The sequence below is a fragment of the Chiloscyllium punctatum genome, chromosome 30 (genome assembly GCF_047496795.1).
Source record: "Chiloscyllium punctatum isolate Juve2018m chromosome 30, sChiPun1.3, whole genome shotgun sequence".
Lineage (NCBI taxonomy): Eukaryota > Metazoa > Chordata > Chondrichthyes > Orectolobiformes > Hemiscylliidae > Chiloscyllium > Chiloscyllium punctatum.
In genome coordinates this window covers 12,866,551-12,891,989 of record NC_092768.1, presented here as the reverse complement: position 1 = coordinate 12,891,989, position 25,439 = coordinate 12,866,551, and the positions used below count along the sequence as shown (strand labels likewise).

The 25,439-nt window shown below is 44.5% G+C and overlaps 3 protein-coding genes across 3 annotated transcripts in view; 2 read left to right on the top strand and 1 right to left on the bottom strand.

Moving 5' to 3' along the window:
* The first annotated feature begins 8,464 nt into the window (after positions 1–8,464).
* LOC140455182 (zinc-binding protein A33-like) lies at positions 8,465–17,386 on the top strand. The gene is made up of 6 exons (XM_072549888.1): positions 8,465–9,079; positions 9,167–9,262; positions 9,354–9,587; positions 10,607–10,629; positions 10,732–10,835; positions 14,551–17,386. The coding sequence occupies exons 1-6, from the start codon at positions 8,669–8,671 to the stop codon at positions 15,078–15,080; spliced, it is 1,398 nt and encodes a 465-aa protein (XP_072405989.1). The 5' UTR covers positions 8,465–8,668; the 3' UTR covers positions 15,081–17,386.
* A 2,263-nt stretch (positions 17,387–19,649) lies between these two features.
* LOC140455181 (heat shock 70 kDa protein 1A-like) lies at positions 19,650–21,969 on the bottom strand. The gene has a single exon (XM_072549887.1). It carries the CDS (start codon positions 21,855–21,857, stop codon positions 19,926–19,928), a length of 1,932 nt encoding a protein of 643 aa, XP_072405988.1. The 5' UTR covers positions 21,858–21,969; the 3' UTR covers positions 19,650–19,925.
* The window catches only part of LOC140455184 (nuclear factor 7, brain-like), a 41,800-nt gene continuing 38,319 nt past the window's right edge, over positions 21,959–25,439 (top strand). Inside the window, exon 1 of the mRNA XM_072549890.1 lies at positions 21,959–22,317. The gene's annotated coding sequence lies outside the window, so the exon portion shown is untranslated. The remainder of the gene's footprint in view (positions 22,318–25,439) is intronic.

The following is a 25,439-nucleotide window of genomic DNA, read 5'->3' as shown; positions in this document are numbered from 1 at the left end:
CCTCCCATTTATCTCTCGGTCCTCTTGAGCCATCCCCTCATTCCTGATGAAGAGCTTATGCTCGAAACGTCGATTCTCCTGCTCCTCGGATGCTGCCTGACCCGCTGTGCTTTTCCAGCGCCACACTCTTTGGCTCACTCAGCCCATCACGTCTGCTCTGTTCCACATTGAGATCATGGCTGAGCTGATCATTCTTAACTCCACGTCTCTGTCTTTTCCCTCTAACTCTTGATTCCCTAACTGATTTAGAAATCCATCTGATTTTTGAATTATTAACAGCCCATTCTCGACAGTACTCTGCAGTACAGAATTCTACAGATTCACTATCCTCTGATAGAAGAAATTCTTCCTCATCTCTGCCTTAAATGAGCGACACCTTATTCTGAGACTATGCCCTGTGGTCTTTGACTCTCTCACAATGGGAAACAATCTGTCGACATCCGACCTGTCAAGTCCTTTAAAAATCCTTCATGGTTCAATAATGTCGTGTCACATTCTTCGATATTTCATCGGCCCAATTTATGCAACTACCCCTCATAACATAGTCTGTCCAACCCTGAAATAACCCTAGTGAACCTTCTCTGGACTGTCTCCAATGCCACTGTAACTTTTTCTTGATAAAGCTCCAGAACTGTTCACAGTATTCCACCTGTATTCCACCTGTGGGCTGACCAGTGCCTTGTACAGTTTGAGCAAAAGCTTCCTACTTCTACATTCCATTCCCTTTGAAATACAGGCCAACATTCCATTGGCCTTCCCGGTAACCCTCTGAACCTAGATGCTATTTTCTTGTGATTCATGGATGAAGACTCCCAAATCCCTGAGTTCCATAACTTCCTGCAGTTTTTCTCCATTTAAATCCAGATCCTCAATTCTTCCTGCCAAATTCCATCACCTCAAATCCTATATTATCTTTCAACTGCCAAGACTTTGCCCATTGATTTAACCTGACCGTATCCCTCTGCAGATTCTTTGTCATCCTCATCTTCCCACCGATTTTCTGCAACCTTGGCATTTACTTTTCTAAACTAAGTCATTCAGATATTTTGTGAATAATTGTGGCCCACCATTGATCCTTTTGGCTCACTAGTAGTTACTAGCTATCCTGAAAATGTGCCATTCATCACAATTCTCAGTCTTTTATTAGTTAAGCATCTTACCATTGTAATAAACTACCTCCAATCCTATGGGCTCTTACCTTATTCAGTAGCTTAATGAGTGGCACCTAACCAAATGCCTTCTGCAAATCCATATATATTACATCCACATTGTTCTCTTCATCTATTCTGCTTATTACCTTTTCAAAGATTTTAAATAAATTTGTCAGACATGATTTCTCCTTTCTTACAGTGAGCGGCACGGTGGTACAGTGGTTAGCACTGCTACCTCACAGCGCCAGAGACCCGGGTTCAAATCCCGCCTCAGGCGACTCTCTGTGTGGAGTTTGCACATTCTCCCCGTGTCTGTGTGGGTTACCTCCGGGTGCTCCGGTTTCCTCCCACAATCCAAAAATGTGCAGGTTAGGTGAATTGGCCATGCTAAATTGCCCGTAGTGTTAGGTGAAAGGGGTACATGTAGGGGAATGGGTCTGGGTGGGTTGCGGGTCGGTGTGGACTTGTTGGGTTGAAGGGCCTGTTTCCACATTAGGTAATCTAATCTTACTCTGCCTCATAATATTAAATGCTCTGCTGTGTACGTGTCTTTGGAAAGGCAAGGACTAATTAGGGATAGTCAACATGGCTTTGTGCGTGGGAAATCATGTCTCACAAAGTTGATTGAGTTTTTTGAAGAAGTAACAAAGAGGATTGATGAGGGCAGAGTGATAGACGTGATCTATAAGGTGTTCGACAAGGTTCCCATGTGAGACTGGTTAGCAAGGTTAGATCTCACAAGAAATATAGGGGGAACTGGCCATTTGGATACAGAACTGGCTCAGAGGTAGAAGACAGAGGGTGGTGGTGGAGGGTTGTTTTTCAGACTGGAGGCCTGTGATCAGTGGAGTGCCACAAGAATCGGTGCTGGGTCCACTGCTTTTTATCATTTATATTAATGATTTGGATGTGAGCTTAAGAGGTTAGTAAGTTTGCAGATGACACCAAAATTGGAGGTGTAGTGGACAACAAAGAGGGTAACCTCAGATGACAACAGGATCTTGACCAGATGGGCCAATGGGCTGAGAATTGGCAGATGGAGTTTAATTCAGATAAATGTGAGCTGCTGCATTTTGGGAAAGCAAATCTTAGCAGGACTTATACACTTAATATTAAGGTCCTAGGGAGTGTTGCTGAACAAAGAGACTTTGGAGTGCAGGTTCATAGCTCCTTGAAAGTGGAGTCATAGGTAGATAGGATAGTGAAGAAGGCATTTGGTATGCTTTCCTTTATTGGTCAGAGCATTGAGTATGGGAGTTGGGAGGTCATGTTGCAGCTATACAGGATATTGGTTAGGCCACTGTTGGAATATTGTGTGCAATTCTGGTCTCCTTCCTGTCGGAAAGATGTCATGAAACTTGAAGTGGTTCAGAAAAGATTTACAAGGATGTTGCCAGGGTTGAGCTACAGAGAGAGGCTGAACAGGCTGGGGCTGTTTTCTCTAGAGTGTTGGATGCTGAGGGGTGACCTTATAGAGGTTTACAAATTTATGAGAGGCATGGATAGGATGAATAGACAAAGTCGTTTCCCTGGGATTGGGGAGTCCAGAACTAGAGGGCATTGGTTTAGGGTAAGAGGGGAAAGATATAGAAGAGACCCAACGGGCAGCTTTTTCACGCCGAGAGTGGTATGTGCATGGAATGAGCTGGCAGAGGAAGTGGTGGAGGCTGGTACAATTGCAACATTTAAAAGGCATTTGGATGGGTATATGAATAGAAAGGGTTTGGAGGGATATGGACTGGGTGCGAGCAGGTGGGATTAAATTGAATTGGGATATCTTGTCAGCATGGATGAGTTGGACTGAAGGGTTTGTTTTTGTGCTGTACATCTCTATGACTCTATTGAATCCTTTGTAATAGATTGAACATTTTCCCAATAACTTACATTGACCTAACTGGCTGAGATTTGTCTGTGTTTTTACCTCCTTCACTTTTCAAATGAAGCTGGTGTAACATTGACAGTTTTCCAATGTTCTGGGATATTCCAGGATCTAAGGCTTCTTCGAAGATTACTGTCAGTGCATCAACCATCTTTGTAGCTATTTCCATTAATATTGAAGATGCATCCTACCAGGTCCAGGGGACCCATTGATCTTCATCCCCATTAATTTCCCTACACTTCCCGTCTCAGAATAGTCATTGAGTTTGTCTCCTTTCTTTATTTTGACTCTTGAATATTTTGTAATTTTTAGAATTCTATTTGAGTCTTCGACTGTGAAGGCTGATGCAAAGTATTTGTTCAACTCCTCTTCCATTTCCTGATTCCAAATTATAATTTCCCTAGCCCCCTTCTCTAAGGAATCAACATAGAAAGTGCTGGAGAAACTGAGCAGAGTTCTTGTCTTGAGTCTAGTGTGCCTTCTTTAGAACTGACAGCAACTGCAAAATATTGGTATTTTCTCTGACGATGGATGGGGGTGGGGGTGGGGGTGGAGGGTGATTGAAAATGGATTGGCTTTGTTGGGAACAACTGTTTTGGACCAGAACAAACCCCCTCCAAATATATTAAGAAGAAAGTCTAGACCCTAACATTTTTTTTATTTTAAAGGTAAGTTTAAGTCATTGTGTTCCAGATTTGATTTGATTGGTTAAAATACCAGGGTTTAAAACAAATTACACTTTATTCTGACACTATGATTAAAAGGTAGACAGTATAAAAATAAAGGAATTGGTTTAAATGTAACTCTATTAAAATGCCGAACAAAATTATATATATATTAACAACTTTTACTAATGAACTATTCCAGTACAGCAACATCCCATAAACACACCCTTAGCAAATGCAAATTCAGTAAGACAGATTGTCTCACATGTAATTCTAGCAGCAGGAAGAGAACCCCAGCTTTTTGCTGTAATGGCGAGAGGAATAAGAGTTTCACATCTAGCTTCAAGACCCCAGCAACTGGTGAAAGATAAAACTGAAAATCTTGGTTCTTTGGCAGCTTAACCCCACCCATTCAGGCTGCTTCTATTGTTCTAACCTGAAAAAATCCCAAGTCCTCACAAACTGTTTACAGGCACTTCATTGGTTTGAGCAGGCTGCTCTGAACCTATATTTTAATCTGTATTCATAGAAATAATCCAGTACAAAATACACCTCTTAAAGTAATAACATATTCATAACAACCAGTACAGAACAGGACCTAATGTCAGGGTGTGAAACAAACATGGAGGAAGGTGTTCGCGCTCTGAAATTGTTAAACTTATTGTTGAGCCCTGAGGGCTGTAAGATACCAAAGGGGAAGATGAGGTGTTGTTCCACCAACTTGTGATGAGCTTCCCTGGAGCACTGCAGCAGGCCTGAGACAGAAATGTTGACATGGCAACATGGGGGGTGTTGAAGTGGCAGATATCTGGAAGCGCAGGGTCATTTTTACTGACAGAGCAGAGGTGTTCAGCAAAGCAGTCACTAATGCAGCTTCTAATGCATGAGAACATTATTTCAATGAGCCACCACATACTGCAGCACAGAGGAATTACGAAGAGTAGAGGAACATCACTAGTATCCTTTCATACTGATGAAGAAGGACACCACTTTGACTGGGACAACACATCCATCCTAGGACAAGCCAAACAGAGACACGCAGGAGAATTCCTAGAAGCATGGCATTCCAACCAGAACTCTATCAACAAAAACATTGACTAGGATCCCATTTACCACCCCCTGAGAATAAGAATGGGAAATGACATCACCACCGAAAGTGACATCACCAGCCCAAGGAACCTAAACACATAAATAAAAAGTGGGCCATGCTTCATCCTGAGGCTCAATGATGATGTTACCAAATATGGGTACAACACAACGAACCTTCAAGCTCAGCAAGCAAACCTGCATCTGGACAGACTTGGAATGCTTACTGTTCACGTTACACCCTACAAGTGTCCCAGTCTGTATTTGGTTAATAAAGTTCCCAATTAAAACTACTCTACAATGTTGGCATCTCTCTGCAATTTGCCTGAAGATTTGTTCTTTCTAAATGATTGGCGGTTGAGAGACGGACACATTGTAATGTCATTGCACCATTCTTATTCCTTTGGAATAGCCAAATACTTCCATCCTTACACCTTGTGAGAAGTCCATTTCATGCAGACATGGAATATTCTCAGTCAACAATACAGCCAACCATCCTCCTCCCCATTCTTTGCTGAAAACCTTGTCATCAGGAATGTTTAGTACTAAGGCCTGCCCTTTCCTGACGCATGTCTCTGGTAGTGCCACCACATGGTTTTTCCAAACTTATTAACTATACCCAGCACATTCACTGTTCTCTGTATTTAGTGGGAACCACTGGTCTCCTGTCCAAGCTGCAGCTAATTCTGGGCTCGCCGTTTTGGAAGGATGTTAAGGCCGAAGGGATGGTACAAGGGGAGATTTCCCAGAATGGGACCAGGGATGAGGCTCTTCAGTTCTGTGCAGTGACTCCCAAGGTGAGGATTGAGAGGATCCTAGTGGATTGGAATGGAGAGGTGAGGAGGTGCTGGACAATATGTTTCAGTTTGTGTTTCCCACAAAGTCAAACACAATTTGGCCATCCATGCCTGGGGCTGCTTTGGAACTGAAGGATATGAAGGAGGACAAAGTGAAAAGTCAAGTGACACCAAATTAGAGTCCAACAGGTTAATTTGAACCAAAAGCTTTCAGAGCTCCTGTTCCTTCCTCAGACAGTTCATGTGTGAGAGAGACACAGACTTTATAGTAAAAGATCAAAGGGTCATACAACTCATGCGAATGCATTGAAAAAACCTAGATGGCTATTCAGTCTTTAATCATGATTTGGAGATGCCGGTGTTGGACTGGGGTGTACAAAGTTAAAAAAAAAAATCACACAACACCAGGTTATAGTCCAACATGTTTAATTGGAAGCACACTAGCTTTCGGAGCATCGCTCCTTTATCAGGTGGTAGTGGAGGGCTCAATCCTAATACACAGAATTTATAGCAAAAATTTACAGTGTGATGTAACTGAAATTATACATTGAAAAATTGATTGTTTGTTAAGTCTTTCATCTGTTTGAATAACATGATAGTTTCACTTCTTTCATGTGTAAATCATAAAACCTTTTTTTAAAAAGTTGCATTCTCAGGTTAGCTGTTAACAATGGTGCTAGCTAGACAATATGTCGAAGGTGTTAGTCCCCGTGTTCTCTGTCTATGCCATGCAGTTTAGATTGATTCCAATCTAAAAAGTGAGATAACAGAGTTTTACATGAATTCATGCAGTTTTTGAGCTCAGAGTTCTACATGGATACATGCAGTCTTTGAGCAAAGTACAATATAACCCTGCAAGTACAAATTCACCCCACAAAATATATGTGTGCATGTGGGTTTTTGTCTGTCTGTGTGTGTGTGTCTGTCTGGGTTAGTGGTTGTGAGTGTGAGAAAGTGTATGTGTGTGTGTAGTGAGTTTAGAGTGTCTTAAGTCTGTGAGGGGGTGCATGTGTGAGTGTGGGAGTGTGTGTGTCTGTAAGGGTGTGTGTGGGTGTCTGTGTACGCGACTGTGTTTTTGTGTGTCCATGTGTATGTGTGTATAGGAGTGCCTGTGTTGTGTGAGACTGTGTGTGTATGTGTGTGTGTAGGAGTATCTGTGTGTGTGTGTATAGTGAAATGGTGGTCACCTGTAATGTGACATGAACCCAAAGTCCCGGTTGAGCCCCTCCCTATGAGTACCAAACTTAGATATCAGCCTCTGCTCGACCACCTTTTGCTGCTGCCTGTCCCGAAGTCCACCTTGGAGGATGGTCACCCGAAGGTCCGAGGTCAAATGTCCTGGGCCACTGAAGTGTTCTCCAACTGGGAGGGAACCCTCCTGTCTGTTGATTGTTGTGCGGTGCCCATTCATCCGTTGTCATAGCCTTTGCTCGGTTTCCCCAATGTACAATGCCTCCGGGCATTCTTGCCTGCAACGTATAAGAGAGACAACGCTGGCTGAGTCACATGAGTACCTGCCATGTACAAGGTGAGAGGTGTCCCCACGTGTAATGGTGGTATCTATGTCCACATTCTGACATGTCTTGCAGCGCCTACCATGACAGGGTTGTATGGAGTTGTCCTGAGAGCCGGGCAGTTTGCTACGAACAATAATCTGTTTGATGTTTGGTGGTTGTTTAAAGGCAAGTAGTGAAGGTGTGGGGAAGGTCTTGGCGAGGTGCTCATCCTCATTGATAATGTGTTGCAGGCTGGGAAGAACATGGTGTAGTTTTTCAACTCCTGGGAAATACTGAACAACGAAGGGTACCCTGTCGGCTGCAGCGCGTGTCTGAGGAGGTCATTACGGTTTCTTGCTAAAGCACTTCAGAACTGGCAGTCGATGAGTTGGGCATCGTACCCGGTTCTTGTGAGGGTATCCCTGAGTACTTCCAGGTGTCCGTCACAGTCCTCCTCATCTGAGCAGATCCGGTACATGTGTAGGGCTTGTCCATAGGGGATGTTTTGGGTGGAAGCTGGAGAAGTGTAGCATTGTGAGGTTGTCTGTGGGTTTGCGGTAGAGTGTGGTGCTGAGGTGTCCATACTTGATGGGGATGCATGTGTCCAAGAATGAGACAGATAATCGAGAGTAGTCCATAGTGAGTTTGATGGTGGGATGAAACTTGTTGATGTCACTGTGTAGTTTTATCAGTGACTCCTCGCCATGGGTCCAAAGGAAGAAAATGTCATCAATGTACCTGGTGTATAATGTTGGTTGGAGATCCTGCATAGAGAAGAAGTCTTGTTCAAACCTGTGCATAAAAATGTTGGCATTTTGGGGGTGCACATTTGGTCCCCATGGCTGTTCCGTGTGTCTGGATGAAGAACTGGTTATCAAAGGTGAAGGCGTTGTGATCGAGGATAAAGGGGGTGAGTTGTAGGATGGGGTTTGGAGATTGGTAGTTGTTGGTGTTGAGTACTGAGGCTGTTGCCGCGATGCTGTCATTGTGGGGATTTGAAGGGAGATGCAGGTTTAGATTGATTAATATTTCGGGTTTTATCAGAATAAAGCTAATACCTTCGGTTAGACTATGCATGTTAGGTGTGAGGCCATGTTTCCAGTCTGTTTGTGTCTCATCCTGGCTTCATTTCCAAAGTAGGCATTTATAAAAGGCTACTTTGACTGACTATCTACAGATTTTGTGCTTTTTGAACAAAACAGAATGTATCTACAAATTCAAATCTGCACAGGAGAGCGGCAGGCAGCCAGTCACCCAGGTCTAAATGTCCACCCCCTCCCGTCTCTCTCAGCCTCCTCCCATCTCTCTTCACACCCACCTTCCCCCTTCCCCAGCCCTATTCCCAAGAGAACCTTCCCTCCCACCTCCTGGCTTCAGGGATTCCCTGTCGCTGCTCTCACGCTCTTCACCCCCCTCCCCACTTCATTCTGCTCTGGGGGTTGTCTCCGCCTCTCAGAGTGGGCAGGACAAAAACAAAATTCCCCTTGAAAATTTGCAGTGACCGCCCTGAGGGAGGGAATGAGCTGAAAGAGTTCAGCAGCGCAGGAAGATTGGAGCTGAGAGCGGTCTGATTCGGGAAGTGCTGTGTGTGAACATGGATTCCAGGCAGCAGGGAGAGAACTGGGCCGAGGATGTAACCTGTCCCATTTGTCTGGATTTCTTCACCGACCCGGTTATACTGGAGTGTGAACACAACTTCTGCCGCTCCTGTATCACCCGGAGTTGGGAAAATAAAGAGAGAAACTCCTGCCCGGAATGTAGACAGGAAATTCCGGACAGAAACCTCAGAGGAAACCGGGCCTTAGCGAATCTGGCCGAGAAAGCTCAAAAATTAAGTCTGAATCCAGAAGAGAAGGAAAGTAAACATCACTGTGAGAAACATCAGGAAGAACTGAAGCTGTTTTGTGAAACTGACAAGAAATTGATCTGTCTGATTTGTAGAGATTCCCCGGAACACAAATCTCACAACTTCCTGCCGATTAAAGACGCTGTTGGACTCTACAAGGTAAAAGGAAAGAGATTTCACCCCTGATTATTTCATCACATTTTCATGGTCTCACACTTATTTTTTGACTTTCTCTCCCAATCCCAGGATCAGGTGAAATCTTCCTTAGATTCTCTGACAGGGAAGAAATGGGCTGCTCTAGAAATGGAGCAGCAGCAGAAACAGAAGATTTCCCAAATTCGGGTAAAATCTCCCTGAGCTCAGCTTCAGCATTTGATTGGGTCATTTATTGTCTTTTTGCAGAAACATATTGTGTTAATATTTCTCCTGATAGGAAGAATCCAGCCGTGTGCAGACCGACATCAAATCCGAGTTTGTTAAAATGCACCAGATGCTGACTGAGAAAGAGCAGAGTTTACTCCGAGATATCCGGGAACAAGAGGAAAACATTCTCAAAACAATGGAGCAAAAACTTTGTGAAATTCAAGAGAACTTAAATTCTCTTCAGCAGAAACTCTCAAAGCTGGAAAAACAGTTGGAACAAAAGGATGGAGTGATATTTCTGAAGGTGAGAGATGAAATTTCAGTTTAGTTCAGTGAAAGTGTGAATATGAACTGTCCCAATATGATGTAGACACCCATCCTCCTTCATTCCCCCTGTTACTATCTCCCTCTGCTCCTTTCTCCCTCATGGGTTTCCCTACTTTCCTGTTCAGTATATTTACCTCAGTCACACTGTGTGACAGTGGATTGCACATTCTCATCACTGTTGATAATTACCTTTCTCCTCAATTCCCCATTTTATTTATGTGTAACTGGATAATGTTCACAGACTCATATTTCCAAAATCATTAGAAGGACGTTGGTGAGGTGTCCCTGGTGAGTTACTGTTTTGGTTAGTAAATTATAGGAAGGATATTATTAAGTTGGAAAGGGTTTAGAATAGATTTACAAGGATGTTGCTAGGTAAGGAAGGTTTGAGTAATGAAGAAAGTTTGGAAAGGCTGGGACATTTTTCACAGGAGCATAGGAGGTTGAGAGGTGACCACATCGAAGTTTATAAAGTAATGAGAGGTATGGATAAAATTTCCCTGAGGATGGGGGATTTGAAGATCGGGGTGTGCCAATTTTTAAGGTGAGAGCAGAGCAATTTAAAAAAAGTCGAGAGACTTTTTTGATACTTTTTTAAAGGAAACATTGCATGTGTGTACAATTACAACATTTAAAAGACATTTGTTTAGGTACCTGAATAATAAAGGCTTTGAGGGATATGGGCCAGTGGCAGGAAGGTGGGACTAGGTTAGTTCAGCATGGACTGATTGGACCGAAGGGTCTGTGTCCATGCTGGATGACCCCATGGCTTGAAGTGGTAACATCTTCATTGAATCCATCAGTTTGACCCCTTTCTTAAATTTAAGCATCCAAGCCAGCAAATTATCTTCATGTTTCCTTCAATCTTTTGCAATTGTTCAATTTTTTTAATACCTGAAATTCTCAGCAGTTTGTAACAATGTGAGTGTAATTGCTGCTTTTTGGATATAGACAGTCAGTCTCTGTCAACTCAGATTGATGTTTGGTTTATTTCAGGAGGAAGCATATCGGAAGAGGAGGTAGGACATGCACTTTACTGAAACTCAGTGCAAGTTGGTGAAGTTACTTGATTTATGATATTTATGGTGAATTTACAATCAATGTGTATTTAATATTTACAGGATTCGTGATGATGCAAGAGTCCTGTCAATTACAGACGGTATCCTGTCCACTGAAAAATTTGACAATCTTTTCCCGTTTGCTGTTTGGAATACCACTAAACCTGGTAACGTTCAGATAAGTTCCTTTTTTCTGATTTATATTTTATAATTTGAATTGGTGTGTGTGCAAATATCAAAGATGGTAGAATGAAGCACTTACCTATGAAGAAAGCTGGTTCACAGTGGCTCTGACTGTCCTTGACATTGACACAGCATTTGACTTGGTGTAGCATAAAGGAGCCCTCGCTAAACTGGAGTCAATAGGAATTGGTGGAAAGCTGGTTAGCGTCAAACTGAACACAAAGGAAAATGGTGGTGATTGTTCAAGATAGATCATCTCAGCTCCAGGTCATTTCTGTAGGAGTTTGTCAGATTTGTGTGTTCAGCCCAACCATCTTCAGCTGCTTCATGAATGAATCTCTCTCCAGAATGAGGTCGGGGTAAGGTTGATGGGGGATATTTACTGATGATTGCACAATATTCAATGCCTTTTGCAACTGGTCAGATACTGAAACATGCTGTGTCCACTTGCAGCAATTATCATCATCCTGGAGGTTACTATTGACCAGAAACTGAACTCACCAGCCAGAGGCACTTTATAGGTAAAAGGGCTTTTGCTCGAAATGTCGATTTTCCTGCTCCTTGGATGCTGCCTGAACTGCTGCGCTTTTCCAGCACCACTCTAATCCAGAAATAGGCACTTTATAGCTACAAGAGGCTGAAAGGTCTGCAGCCAGTAATTTACCCCCTGATTCCTCCCCAGTGCATATTCCCCCATTTGCAAACCAGAAGACTGTCAACTCGTCTAGATGAGTTCAGCTCCAAAACTACAATCCAGGACAAAACAGCTTGCTTGAATAGGACCCCATCCTTCACCTCCTGGATTACTGCTAGTGCATGAACTGTCTGTGTAGGTATTTCAATTAATAACTTGGATGCATCCCCTCAGGTCCAGGAGACCTATTGGTCTGCAGCCCATGAGCTTCTCCTGTACTTCTTGTCTCAGAATAGTCTTTAAATTAATTTCCACTCCTGTTTTTGTCCCTTGAGTATTCAATAACTTTTGGAATATTATTAGTGTCTTCAACTGTGAAGTATTTATTCAACTCCTCTTCCATTTCCTGATTCTGAATTATAATTTCGCCAGTGTCATTCATGAATGAATCAGAAACAATGTGCTGGAAGATCTTGGCAGCGTTCCTGTCTCAGTCCAGTGTCTCTTCCTCCAACCCGGCACCAGCTGGGAAATGGTGGTACTTCTTCTGATGATAGGCTGTGGCTCATGGAAGGGGAAGGATTGAGTCAAATTGATGGAAATGATGCCCAAAGAGAGAAAAAGAGAATAAACAGATTAAAGGATTCCTGAAGCAAAGCCAGAAGGGAGATAAATGCTGAATGGGAGCGAATGGGCAGTGTGAATAGTTGAAAATGGATTGGCTTTGCTGGGGACAACTGTTTTGGAGCAGATCAAACCCCCTCCAATTATATTAAGAAGATAGTCTAGATCCTAACATTTTCTTATTTTAAAGCTGTGTAAGGCATTGTGTTCCAGATGCAATTCGACATGTTAAAATCACACTTTATTCATACATTATAGTTAAAACACAGACAAACCAAAATTAAAGGTATTGGTTTCACTGTAACTCTATTAAAATGCTGAACAAATCATGTATAGATTAACTGCTAGTAAGTCACTATTCCAATAGAGTAACATCCCATAATCACACCCTTAGCAAAGGGAAATTCAGTAAAATAGATCATCTAACAGCAGAAGAGAACCCCAGCTTTTAGCTGTAACAGAGAGAGAGAAGAATAAGAGCTTCCGCATCCTGCTTCAAGATCCCAGCAACTGCGAAAAGCTAAAACTGAAAATCTTAGTTCTGTGGCAGCTTAACCCCACCCATTCAGGCTGCTTCTATTGTACTAACTTGAAAAAAAAAGGCTTCACAAACTGTTTATTTCAGTGGCTTCTGAATGCCTGCTTAGAAATGCTGTCTTAATATTTCTACATAGAAATAAGCCAGGATAAGATCCACTTTTTAAAGCCATAGTGTCATCATAGCAACCAACACAGAAAAGGACCTGGGGTGAGGAAATGGGAAATGAATTTGGAAGAAAGTATTCACACTCTGAAATTGTTAAATTCATTGCTGAGGGCTATAAGGTACTGTGGGGGAAGATGAGGTGTTGTCCCACCAGCTTGTGATGAGCTTCACTGGAGCACTGCAGCAGGCCTGAGACAGAAATGTTGCCATGGCAACACGGGGGATGGAGGTGTTGAAGTGGCAGGTAACTGGAAGCGCCCAGACAAACACATTCCCCAACGAACACACTGACACATGTATAGCCTCGCAAATACCCATCTCCCACTCACACACATCCCTCCACACATACCAAACTCCTCCTCCTCGTCTCTGTCTCTGTCTCTGTCTTCTCTCTTCTCTCTCTCTCATCAGAAACAGGAGCAAGAGTGACCCCTAGAGCTTTCTCTGTCATTCATAAAGATGGTGGCTGATCTAATTGTGACCATAACTCCATTTTCCTACCTGACTCCCACAATCTTCGACTCCCACATTGACCAAAAGTCTGTTTAACTCAGCTTCGAGTCTATTCAATGATCTGGCCTCCACTGCTCTCGAGGGGGAGAGAATTCCAAAGATTAATGATCCCGAGACACAAAATCCCTTTTCATCTCCATGTTAATTGGCAGGGCCCTTACTTTGAAACTCTGTCCCTGGTTCCATGTTCCCCCACGATGGGAAACAGCCTCTCAATGTCTGCTCTGTCAACACCATCATCATCTTATACATATTAATAAGAACCTCTCATTCCTCTAAACTCCAATGAGTACAGTCACAGCCTGAAACCTTTCATCACAAGGGAACTGCTTCATCCCAGGAACCAACCGAGTGAGCATTCTCTGACCTGTCTCCACTGTTTCAATAAAGCACTTTCCTAATGTCCCCTATTTCAGTCTAACCAGTACCAGCTGAATTTCTTTCTACGTCATTGGACTTCAGGTGCTTTCATTGTTTTTTTGAGATCAGATTCAGCATTTTCACTTTCAACGTTATGCAAACCCACTTCACTCCACCATGATATCGGAAAATAATGAATGACAGTGGGACTCAGACAAACAGGAATCAAGATTAGAGTGGTGCTGGGAAAGCACAGCAGGTCAGGCAGCATCCGAGGAGCAGGAAAATTGACGTTTCGGGCAGGAACCCTTCATCAGGAATCAGCTCCTGCCTGAAACTTTGATTTTCCTGCTCCTTGGAAGCTGCCTGACCTTCCGTTCTCTTGCAGCACCAATCTAATCTTGACTCTGATCTCCAGCATCTGCAGTCCTCACTTTTGCCTTGAACAAACAGGAGCTTGTTCTCAGTGAGGCAGCTGGAGCAATATCCCATTGAGTGTCAACTCAGAGGAAAAGCTTGAAATAGGCTGGAATAATATAAAAGCAGTGGAGTTTGAAATTTCTTTGTATTTGCAGCTGTCAAGATCCACATTTATTTGCCACCTCAAACTACATTTCACAATATAATGCTGACCCATATTCTTATGATCTAAGCACACCGTCCCCTTCTATTCACACATCCCCCACCCACACCTTCCTTCACATACACACACATGTCCCTGCCCCCAGCATATACATACACACACACCCCCAACACACATCACCCCTCCCACGCACACATTTTCTCTCTCTCTCTCACACACACACAGATATGCCCTCCTCTCCCCCCAAGGCACTGTCTCTAATTCTGTGTTTTCTCCCAGTATCTGTGACCCTGGATGTGGAAACAGCAAATCCCTGGCTCGAGGTGTCTAAGGATTTGAAGAGTTTGAGATGTACCAGGATCCGAAGGAGTCTCCCCGTCACTGGGAAGAGATTTACAGACTGTCTCTGTGTACTGGGATCAGAGGGACTCACGTCGGGGAGACATTACTGGGAGGTGGAGGTGGTGGGGAATCAGCACTGGCGATTGGGAGTAGCCTCGGAGTCTATAGAGAGGAAGGGACTGATCAGTCTGATCCCAGAGAATGGATTCTGGATCATCGAGTGGGACTGGGATCAGTTATATGTAAACTTCCCTCGATCCCCTCTCCCTGTCAGTCAGATGCCCAGGAAGGTGGGAATTTATCTTAGTTATGAATCTGGGACAGTTTCATTTTACAACGCGGACACCAAGTCCCATCTCCACACCTTCTCTGGGAATACATTCACTGAGAAATTTTATCCTTTTTTTGGGACTTGGGATTTAAACAAATTTCTGAGAATCTGTTCTGGTTTGGATCTGAAAATTTGAAAGGAGCGGGGCCTTCCTGACCTTACGATGATCTGACCCTGGGATTAGGGTCAGAGGTCAGGGATTGGGGTCAGAAACTCCAGTTGACAACAGATTGTTTCACAACCAAAGTGTCAATAAATAATGTCCAAATTTGATATCCAAATAATCTATATAAATGTCAAATGGTAAAAATGAAAAAGGACATTACATCTCTTCTGTCTCTCTATCCATGATTTACTCCCTGCTTCAGGCCTATCCTCCATCTCTTCACCTGTTTCCCAGCCTGGAGCTCGGATTTCTTTGTGTTTCCATTTTTCACTCTGCACCCAGAACATGACATCCTGAGGGGGAGATCTATACACTGAATGGTTACAAAGCTGTACTTCCATAATATGCTGTATTGAGCTCCTTGTATCATTGAGGAGGGAAGATCAAAATCCACACTCTCCCAGGAATTCCACCACTGAAGTCAGACTCACTGGTCAGAAGTTGTCCTTACACCCCTTCTTTAAACAATTAGCCATTCTCCAGTTACCTGGCACCTCACCTGTACTTATAGATGATACAAATATTTCTGCAAGAAAAAAAATTCTACCTGGCCGGATTCTGAATTTATCCCAGTCTTTGGCATCTACAATAGTATCACAGTGCAAGCCAGATTGTTATCCAGTGAGATCACACTACATTCTCACCCTCTCCCTCTGACTCGCTCTTCTCATTTTCACCCTCTCACACAGATGTAAATATATCCACACAGTCTGTATGTTCCCTGTACTCTTTAAGAACATGCCTCGATTTCCCTTGGCTGTCGAGGCCAGTTTGAACCAGTCACAGATTCCCATGAGTCTGTGCAATGACAGCAGATTCGAACAGAAAAAGGTGACACAATCCATGTCCAGGGAGGCTTTGACCTGCACTGCCCGGAACATTCACCCCTCTCAGGCTCACAGGGAGACAGTGAGGACAGGAGATGATGGAGAGTCAGAGTCAAAAGTGTGGTGCTGGAAAAGCACAATGCCACACTTTTCAACTCTCAGGCTCACACTCTTCCTGATGGGCTCAACAAAGAGCTCTATCCAACACACAAACAAGGCAGGAGAGAGGGGGCAGTCGTGCCTGACTCCGGATCTGATCGGGAAGCTTTCTAATTCCCACCCATTGGTTGAGACTGCACGAATGATATTGGTGAAGAGCAGTTGGATCCAATTGCAGATTCCCTCCCCAGACTCTATTTTGGAAAGCACGTCCCACATGTAGATGTACGATATCCTGTCAAAGGCCTTTTCCTGGTCTCAGCTAATGAGGCACGTTGGCGATCGTATCCTTTCAGAGGTCATTTAGAAGGATTGGTGGTTGAGAGAGACGACACCTAGTAATCTTATTGCACTGTTATCGTTCCTTAGCTGAAGACAAATGCATTCCGCCCTTGGACCTTGTGGCAAATCCACTTCCTCCAGATTTGGAATGCTCTTGGGTCACCAATACAGTCAGGCCTCCTCCATCCCATTCTTTTCTGAACACCTTGTCATCAGGAATATTTAGCACTCAGACCTGCCTTTCCCAGAGGCATATTTCTTGTCGTGCCATCGAGGCCAGCTTTACTGCCCTTCCCTAATTTTCCCTGAGAAGGTGCCTTATTGAACTGATGCAATCTGTCTGTTTTTTTTTAGATTAGATTACTTACAGTGTGGAAACAGGCCCTTCGGCCCAACAAGTCCACACTGACCCGCCGAAGCGTACCCACCCATACATCTACATCAACCCCATACCTAACACTACAGGCAATTTAGCATGGCCAATTCACCTGCACATCTTTGGACTGTGGGAGGAAACCGGAGCACCCGGAGGAAACCCACGCAGACACGGGGAGAATGTGCAAACTCCACACAGTTAGTCGCCTGAGGCGGGAATTGAACCCGGGTCTCCGGCGCTGTGAGGCTAACCACTGTGCCACCGTGCCCCCAGAGGTTTTGAGTAGACCCACAATGCTGTCAGCGAGAGGATTTTAGGATTTTGATCTATTGTCTCTGTTAGTGCTGTCTCTTTCTCTCTCTCTCTATCTCAGCTTTTTGTGCTTTTAGATAGCCTTTACTACTATTCTCTCTTGGTTCCCATGGCCACATTTGCAATGATCAACATTGCCACCTACTGTCCTGGTAGGGAAACTACTGCGGAAGCTGGTCTGGGATCGCTCTTGAATTCACTCCGTTGGTGCCATCCGTCACAGTAGAGCTGCTTCATAACACAGGATTTGTTCATGGTTGGTGAATGATGTTAATCTTGGCGGATACTAGAGCTGTAATAAATCAGCTGACTATTCACAATCCAGAGTATTTGATTTTATATAATCTCTCAGCAAAAGGCATCATAAACTATGTCAGTGGTGAGCCTGCCTATTGTGCCAAAGACCAGGACAACAACAACTTATATCTGTGCAGCTTAGCTTTGTAAAACATCTCAAGGCGTTTTGCTGTAGCACACTGGACAAGTTGTGATGGAACCAGAAACATACATTTGGACAAATGACCAAAACCTGGTCAAAAGTGAGCCAATTAGAATACAGAGGGTCCAAGAGATTTTGGGAAGTAAATTCCTGGCCACTTCATGCATGGTAGATTACAAATAGGGACAGTGTTGGGGAATGGTCAGGTTCTGGTGTAGGTTATGATACAGACAACAATACACGTCACTCTATGGATGTGCATTAACTGCAGCAGGGAACTCAGACCAGGATTTCTTATATAGTTTGCTTGTTAGCAGGGTGTGGGCATTGCTGCTTGGGTTTATTGCCGGTCATTACTTGCTGAGAGGACAGTTAAGAATCATCCCCTTTCCTCTCGTTCTGGAATCACATCAGCCAAACCAGGTAAGGATGGCTAATTCTTCCCCCAAATGACAAGAGGAAGCCAGAGGTTTTGAAACCACAGTTGACAGTGATGACTTGATTGGCATTGGGCCACAGCTGTATTCCATATCAGATTGAAACTGAAATATAATTTCTCCATCTCTGGTGGTTGGATTCAAACCTATGCCCCAGAGCTGTATTCTGAACTGACTGGCTGAATCTGCCAACTCCAGCCGATTATTCAACACCACCTAACCCCCACCTGGTCACCCTGTGATGTCATGGCTGTAGTCAGCTATTCAGCACATGGACTATCTGTACACCATCTAAAGATACAATTTATTAATCACAGAATTTATTAATCACCAAAATAATAACTTTGAATTTGGGCAACAATCTTGCCATTTTGCCAAAAGCAAGATTTGTCCTGAAGTTCAGTTTGAATTGAAAATAAAACATCAACATGAGAAACAGTATGTGATCACAAGCAAGCAATTCTTAAATGGCCTTTGTACAGAATGACATGGAGTCATAGAGATGTTTAGCACAAAAACAGACCCTTCAGTCCAACTCATCCATGCTGACCAGATATCCCAACCCAATGTAGTCCCACCTGCCAGCACCCAGCCCATATCCCTCCAAAACCTTCCTATTAATAGACATGTTTATATGTTGCAATTTATATGTTGCAATTGACCAGCATCCACCACTTCCTCTGGCAGATCATACATGTACCACTCTCTGTGTGCAAACATTGCCCCTTAGGTCTCTTTTATATCTTTCCCTTCCCCCCAGGGATGATCTTTGTCGATTTATCCTATCCATGCCCCTCGTGATTTTATAAACCTCTATAAGGTCACCCTTCAGTGTTCAACACTCGAGGGAAAACAGCCCAAGTCTATTCAACCTCTCCCTATGGCTCAACATCTCCAATCCTGGCAACATCCTCGTAAGTCTTTTCTGAACCCTTTCAAGTTTCATAATATCCTTGCTAGAGGAAGGAGACCAGAAGGATTTTGAACTCAAGGCAATACTAGCATTTCTCAGTTTTTGGTCAGGTCGCACTTTCAGTTCTGGTTGTGACACGACAGAAAGAATGTGGAGACTTTGAAGAAGGTTCAGCAGATTTCTACCAGGTCGCTACCTGGATTAGAGAGTATGAGCTATAAGGAGACGCTGGACAGACTAGGATGGTCTTCTCTGGAGCAGCAGAATTAGAGGAGAAACATAAATAGGATTAACAGACAGCACTTCACCCCCAGCTGTGATACGTCTAATACTGGAAGGCATGCATTTATGGTAAGACAAACCACATTGAAAGATGGTGTAAGAGGCAAGTTTTTTAAAAAAAGTAAGTACCTGGAATGGGCAGCCTGGGATGGTGGAGGAAGTAGATACTAAAGTAAATTTTAATAGGCTTTTAGATCAGCACACGAATAAACATGCAATGGAGGCATATGGACCAGGGGGATTACCAGGCAGAAGGGACGAGTTTAACTTGGGGCCGTGGATGACACAACATCGTGGGCCTAAAGGCCTGTTTCTGTGCTGTACTGCTCTAAGTTTTGTAATCTGGAGTAAAAATAACTCAGTGCTGGTGTGAAAATGTGTCAGAAACGCTTTCAGTAGAAAAACAAGAAAAATCATTCACAGCATTTGTGTCAAATCATAGACCTGAGAAAGAAACATGCAGAAATCAATAAGAACATTTATTTTTTTTTAAAAAGAAGTGAATTTGTAAACAAAAATAATTTTTTTCTGTACATTAAGAATTATGTCCTATAAAAACAAATATAACAAGATTATGTTCTTCCAGAGGATTCAGAAAATTAATTCACCACATTGACAAACAAATTAACAGGCTTCAAGATCAGTGACATCATAACGGTTATAGCTGGTAGTAATTTCTGCAGCAACCCTCTCCTCTCCCAGTCACTGAAAGAGAGAGATCTTGGTGCTGACCAAGTCCCAGTCTAAAGTTCAGTCCTGGATTGCGGAGGCTCTGACTTTCCAGTCCTTTAATCCACCTCCTCCACTGTTGGTCCTGTGGAAGTGGCACATCCAGCCTGGGCTCTGCAAGAACCACCTGCTGCTGCTGCTGCTCCTCCTTGGTACAGGTTGGCAATGATGGGACGGCAAAGCTTTTCCAGTTCTTTCAGCTGGTACTCAAACTCCTCCTTCTCTGCCATCTGATTGTTCTCCAGCCACAGGATTGCCTGGTTACATTGCTCAAGAATTTTCTTCCTGTCTCCCTCACTGATCTTAGTTTTCACATTCTCATCCTCCACTGTGCTCTTCATGTTGAAGGCGTAGGACTCCAGACTGTTCTTGGCTCCGATCCTTTCCCGCTGGGCTTCATCCTCATTCTTGTACTTTTCTGCATCCTGCACCATCCTCTCAATCTCCTCCTTACTCAGCCTGCCCTTGTCATTGCTGATGGTGATCTTGTTCGATTTGCCAGTGCTCTTATCAATGGCAGAGACATTCAAGATGCCATTGGCATCGATATCAAAGGTGACCTCAATCTGTGGCACACCACGAGGGGCAGGAGCAATGCCACTCAACTCAAATTTACCCAGGAGATTGTTGTCCTTGGTCATGGCTCGCTCCCCTTCATACACCTGAATAAGGACACCAGGCTGGTTATCAGAGTAGGTGCTGAAGATCTGGGTCTGCTTGGTGGGAATGGTGGTGTTGCGCTTGATGAGTGCAGTCATGACACCTCCAGCTGTCTCGAGACCCAGAGACAGGGCAGCGACATCCAGGAGAAGGAGGTCCTGAACATTCTCTGACTTGTCCCCCATCAGAATAGCTGCTTGAACAGCTGCCCCATAGGCCACAGCCTCATCAGGATTGATGCTCTTGTTCAGCTCCTTGCCACTGAAGAAATCTTGCAGCAGTTTCTGAATCTTGGGGATGCGGGTGGAGCCCCCAACCAAGACAATGTCATGGATCTGTGACTTATCCAACTTGGCATCTCTCAGAGCTTTCTCCACTGGTTCCAGAGTCCCTCTGAACAGGTCAGCATTCAGCTCCTCAAACCGAGCCCTGGTGATGGAGGTGTAGAAGTCAATGCCTTCGAACAGACAGTCAATCTCAATACTGGCTTGTGTGCTGGAAGACAGGGTTCTCTTGGCTCTTTCACAGGCTGTCCTCAGCCTCCTGATTGCCCTCTTGTTCTGACTGATGTCCTTCTTGTATTTCCGCTTGAACTCTTCAATGAAGTGATTGACCATGCGGTTATCAAAGTCCTCTCCTCCCAAGTGGGTGTCACCAGCCGTTGATTTCACTTCAAAGATACCATCGTCGATGGAGAGAATAGACACATCGAAGGTGCCACCTCCCAGGTCAAAGATGAGAACGTTGTGTTCTCCTCTGCCCTTCTTCTCCAGGCCGTAGGCAATGGCAGCTGCCGTTGGCTCATTGATGACACGGAGGACATTGAGACCAGCGATCACACCAGCATCTTTGGTTGCCTGGCGCTGGGAGTCATTGAAGTAAGCAGGCACCGTGATAACAGCATTGATGACAGGGTGTCCCAGATAGGCCTCTGCTGTCTCCTTCATTTTGGTCAGCACCATGGATGAGATTTCCTCAGGGTAAAAGGTTTTATTCTCCCCCTTGTACTCAACCTTGACCTTGGGCTTCCCTCCATCATTCATCACTTGGAAAGGCCAGTGCTTCATGTCAGTCTGGACAACTGGGTCATCGAATCTCCTCCCGATGAGTCTCTTGGCATCGAAGATGGTATTCTGGGGGTTCAGAGCCACCTGGTTCTTGGCAGCATCTCCAATGAGCCTCTCAGTGTCATTGAAGGCCACGTAGCTGGGGGTGGTACGGTTGCCTTGGTCATTGGCGATGATCTCCACCTTGCCATGCTGGAAGACCCCAACACAGGAGTAGGTGGTGCCCAGGTCAATGCCAATGGCTGTTCCTTGAGCTGCAGGCATGTTGATCAAAGTCTGTAGTAGAACTGAGTCTTCTTTTCTGCTGTGGAGTGCTCCCTTCTGTCTGCCGCAGTGACCGAGCTGTCACTCAGTATCCAATCTACGCGAACGACTGTGATTGTGACTGTCGCTGGGAGCTGCGGCCCTTTAAATAGAATGCGTGGGCGTTCCCGGGCAGGTGGGTGGACGGTTGAATGGCAGCGGCGCGGACCAATGGTGGAGCGCGGCGGTGAGGTCACTGCGGAATGTTGTGGAAGGTTCTGAGGCGGCGGCCAATGAGAGCGCGGACGGTTCCGCGAGACGCCGAGAGCCCGAGAGTGTCCTGGAAGGAGCGAGCCCGGGGGAGAAGGTTCTGGAAAGAGGCGGAAATTTCCAGCGGGATCTCTCCCCCCGCCCCCGCCCGGCGGCAGCGGGAAAGGATGGAGGGTGGAGGGGGATCCACTGGGGATCGAATCAGCGAGATGTGAGTAACAGAATGTCCAAGATGGAGCGGATCCCTGTGAAGGCGATTATTGACAAGTCCTGATACACAACGACTGAACAGGAACTGGACTTTACAGACTGTCCAGCCCATTCCACACACTCCTGACAACCTGATGGTTGCATTTTAAATCTCTAGTCACTTGGGACAAAATAGAATGTATTATCCGAATGTAAAATTATTTCATGGCGCGAGCAAAACTGTCCTTTCTTTTCAGAAAAAAGAAACAACTTGTCCAGGAATATTTTCACTTTAATTAACTGCGAATCTCTTTGGGAAAACATCGCAGCCAATTCTCACACAGGGAGCTCCCGTAAACATCAATGTGAGACTGACTGAATAATTATTGAGCGTTGTTGTGGGATAGCTGTTGACTCCAGGGAGCGGGGAACTCCTCAGGATCTCCTTGACCCTTCTTGATGCGTTCAGAATGATTGTCGTTCCCTGTAAGGGACTGAGGTGGGGGGGAAAGATGAGGTGTTGTTCCACCAGCTTGTGACTAACATCACTGGAGCACTGCAGCCGGCCTGAGACTGAAATGTTGACAATAGAATCACGGGGATGTGTTGAAGTGGCAGGTAACTGGAAGCTCAGGGTCATTTTTACAGACAGAGCATAGTGTTCAGCAAAAAGGTCACCCCCCCTCCCCCAGTCTGCATATTGTCTCTCAAATGTAAAGGAGACTGCATTGTCAGCAGTGAATACAACAGACTGGACTCAGTGAAGTGAAAATGAATCAGTACTTCAGCTGGTACACGTTTTCTGGAACGTTGGATAGTGAGGAAAGAAGCGGGCAAGAGTTGCACCTCCTGTGGGAGCAGGGGGATGGTGATGTGGGTCTCTCGGGAGGTGTGGAGAGTAGTGGGTGACTGGACCAGATGGAATAGTCCCCATGGAATGCTGAAAAGGGAAGGGGGGGACAGTATGTGTCTGGTTATCGGAGAAATTATCCCAATAAAGCAGAGATGATAAAACACAGATGGTAGTGAAATTAACAAAGATTCTATTAACACCGCGATATCACGAAAGAGAAATTGACTAAGCTGAAACAGCACAGAGAATTTGTCCAGGTAGCTGAAACTCTTTCTTCGAGCTGAAAATCAAGCCATGTTTTATACAATCTTGTACAATGATGCTAATTAAAAATAGGGAAAATGCAATGTATTTGATAATTAAGTAATCCAGTTGCGATGGTGATAACTGCAAAGCAGTTTAATTTCATCAGTAGTTGTTGCAGTGTGGGAGTAGATTTTCGGGCTACCATGATGCCTTGGGGTAGTAGTAGTCTGGTGGTCATCTCTGAAATGTTTTTGTGTGGTAGGATGACTAGAGTCACTGGGCATGTTGAACGTGTCTGGTGTTGACACTGGAGGTGAAATAAATGGCACCTTATGATCCTTTGCATGTGGAGGATGATGTCAAAAGTAGGCACAAGGGGGACCCTGTCTTTTTGTTGTTGGAGGGAAGGGAAGGTGCGATGGCAGAATTGTGGGAATTGGGTTGGATATGGCTGAAGGCCCTGTTAACCATGGTGCTGGGGAATGCTCGGTTGAGGGCATGGATATCTCTGTGGTCCCTCAGTGGACATTGGTGTCATCAGAACAGATGTGATGGAGACAGAGATTGGAATGTGGTTCTTAAATGAAGCAGGATATGTGAGTGTATATTCGATGGAACTGTGGGAGTTGCTGGGTTAGGGATGGTTATTGGTGACCTGCCAGTCTCAGAAATGGAAACAGAGATGTGGAGGAAGGGAAGGGAGGAGTCAGAGATGGACCAGGTGAAGGTGAGAGCAGGGTTGGTCACATCTACTGTATTTGCTGCTGACAATGTCAGCTCCTCTATATTAGGGAGACAAAGTGCAGGCTTGGTGATCACTTTGCAGAACACCTTCTCTCTGTGTGTAAAAATGACCTTGAGCTTCCACTTACCTGCCACTTCAACACCTCCATCCCCCATGTTGCCATTTCTGTCTGAGACCTGCTGCAGTACTCCAGTGAAGCTCATCAAAAGCTGGTGGAACAACACCTCATGTTCCCCCTCGATATCTTACAGCCCGCAGGGCTCAGCAATGGGTTTAACAATTTCAGAGTTTGACCACCTTGTTCATTTCCCATCCCATACCACCATGTCCTGTTCCCTATGGATTACACTCAGCATGAACAACCCATTTTCACCTGTTCCCAATTCCCATTTGTATACCCTCAGCATTTCTCTCTCATGGATTATCGTCAGTAATCCCTTTGTCTGCTACCCCATCTTTTCTCTCTCTGGGCACAGGCTCCCATCAATTTGACTGACAACTTTCCCACATGGGTTCCTACATACAGGCATCTTGCCCAGACAAATACATTCCCCAATGAGCACACCTACACATGTATATCCTCACAAATACCCATCTCCCACTCACACACATACCAAAATCTTCCTCCTCCTCTCTGTCTCTGTCTCTGTCTTCTATGTTCTCTCTCTATTCTCTCTCTCTCATCAAAAACAGCTTTCTCTGTCATTCATAAAGATGGTGACTGATCTGATTGTGACCATAACTCCATTTTCCTGCCTGACTCCCACAACCTTAGACTCCCTCATTGATGAAAAACCTGTTTAGCTCAGCTTCAAGTGTTTTCAATGAACTGGCCTCCACTGCTCCTGAGGGGGAGAGAATTCCAAAGATTAATGATCCCGAGACACAAAATCCGTTTTCATCTCCATGTTAATTGGCAGGGCACTTACTTTGAAACTCTGTCCCTGGTTCCATGTTCCCCCATGATGGGAAACAGCCTCTCAATGTCTACTCTGTCAACACTATCATCATCTTATACATATTAATAAGAACCTCTCATTCCTCGAAAGTCCACTGAGTACAGTCACAGCCTGAAACCTTTCATCACAAGGGAACAGCTTCATCCCAGGAACCAATCGAGTGAGCATTCTCTGACCTGTCTCCACTGTTTCAATAAAGCACTTTCCTAATGGCCCCTATTTCAGTCTAACCAGTACCAGCTGAACTTCTTTCTATGACATTGGACTTCAGGTGGTTAAATTGTTTTTTTGAGATCAGATTCAGCATTTTCACTTTCAACGTTATGAAAACCCACTTTACT

Excerpts from the sequence above, each read along its gene's own strand:
- LOC140455182 (XM_072549888.1), top strand. The coding sequence starts at position 8,669 with ATGGATTCCAGGCAGCAGGGAGAGAACTGGGCCGAGGATGTAACCTGT. Across the intron at positions 9,080-9,166 it reads ACGCTGTTGGACTCTACAAG|GATCAGGTGAAATCTTCCTT; the intron begins GTAAAAGGAAAG and ends TCCCAATCCCAG. Across the intron at positions 10,630-10,731 it reads GAAGCATATCGGAAGAGGAG|GATTCGTGATGATGCAAGAG; the intron begins GTAGGACATGCA and ends TAATATTTACAG.
- LOC140455181 (XM_072549887.1), bottom strand. The coding sequence starts at position 21,857 with ATGCCTGCAGCTCAAGGAACAGCCATTGGCATTGACCTGGGCACCACC.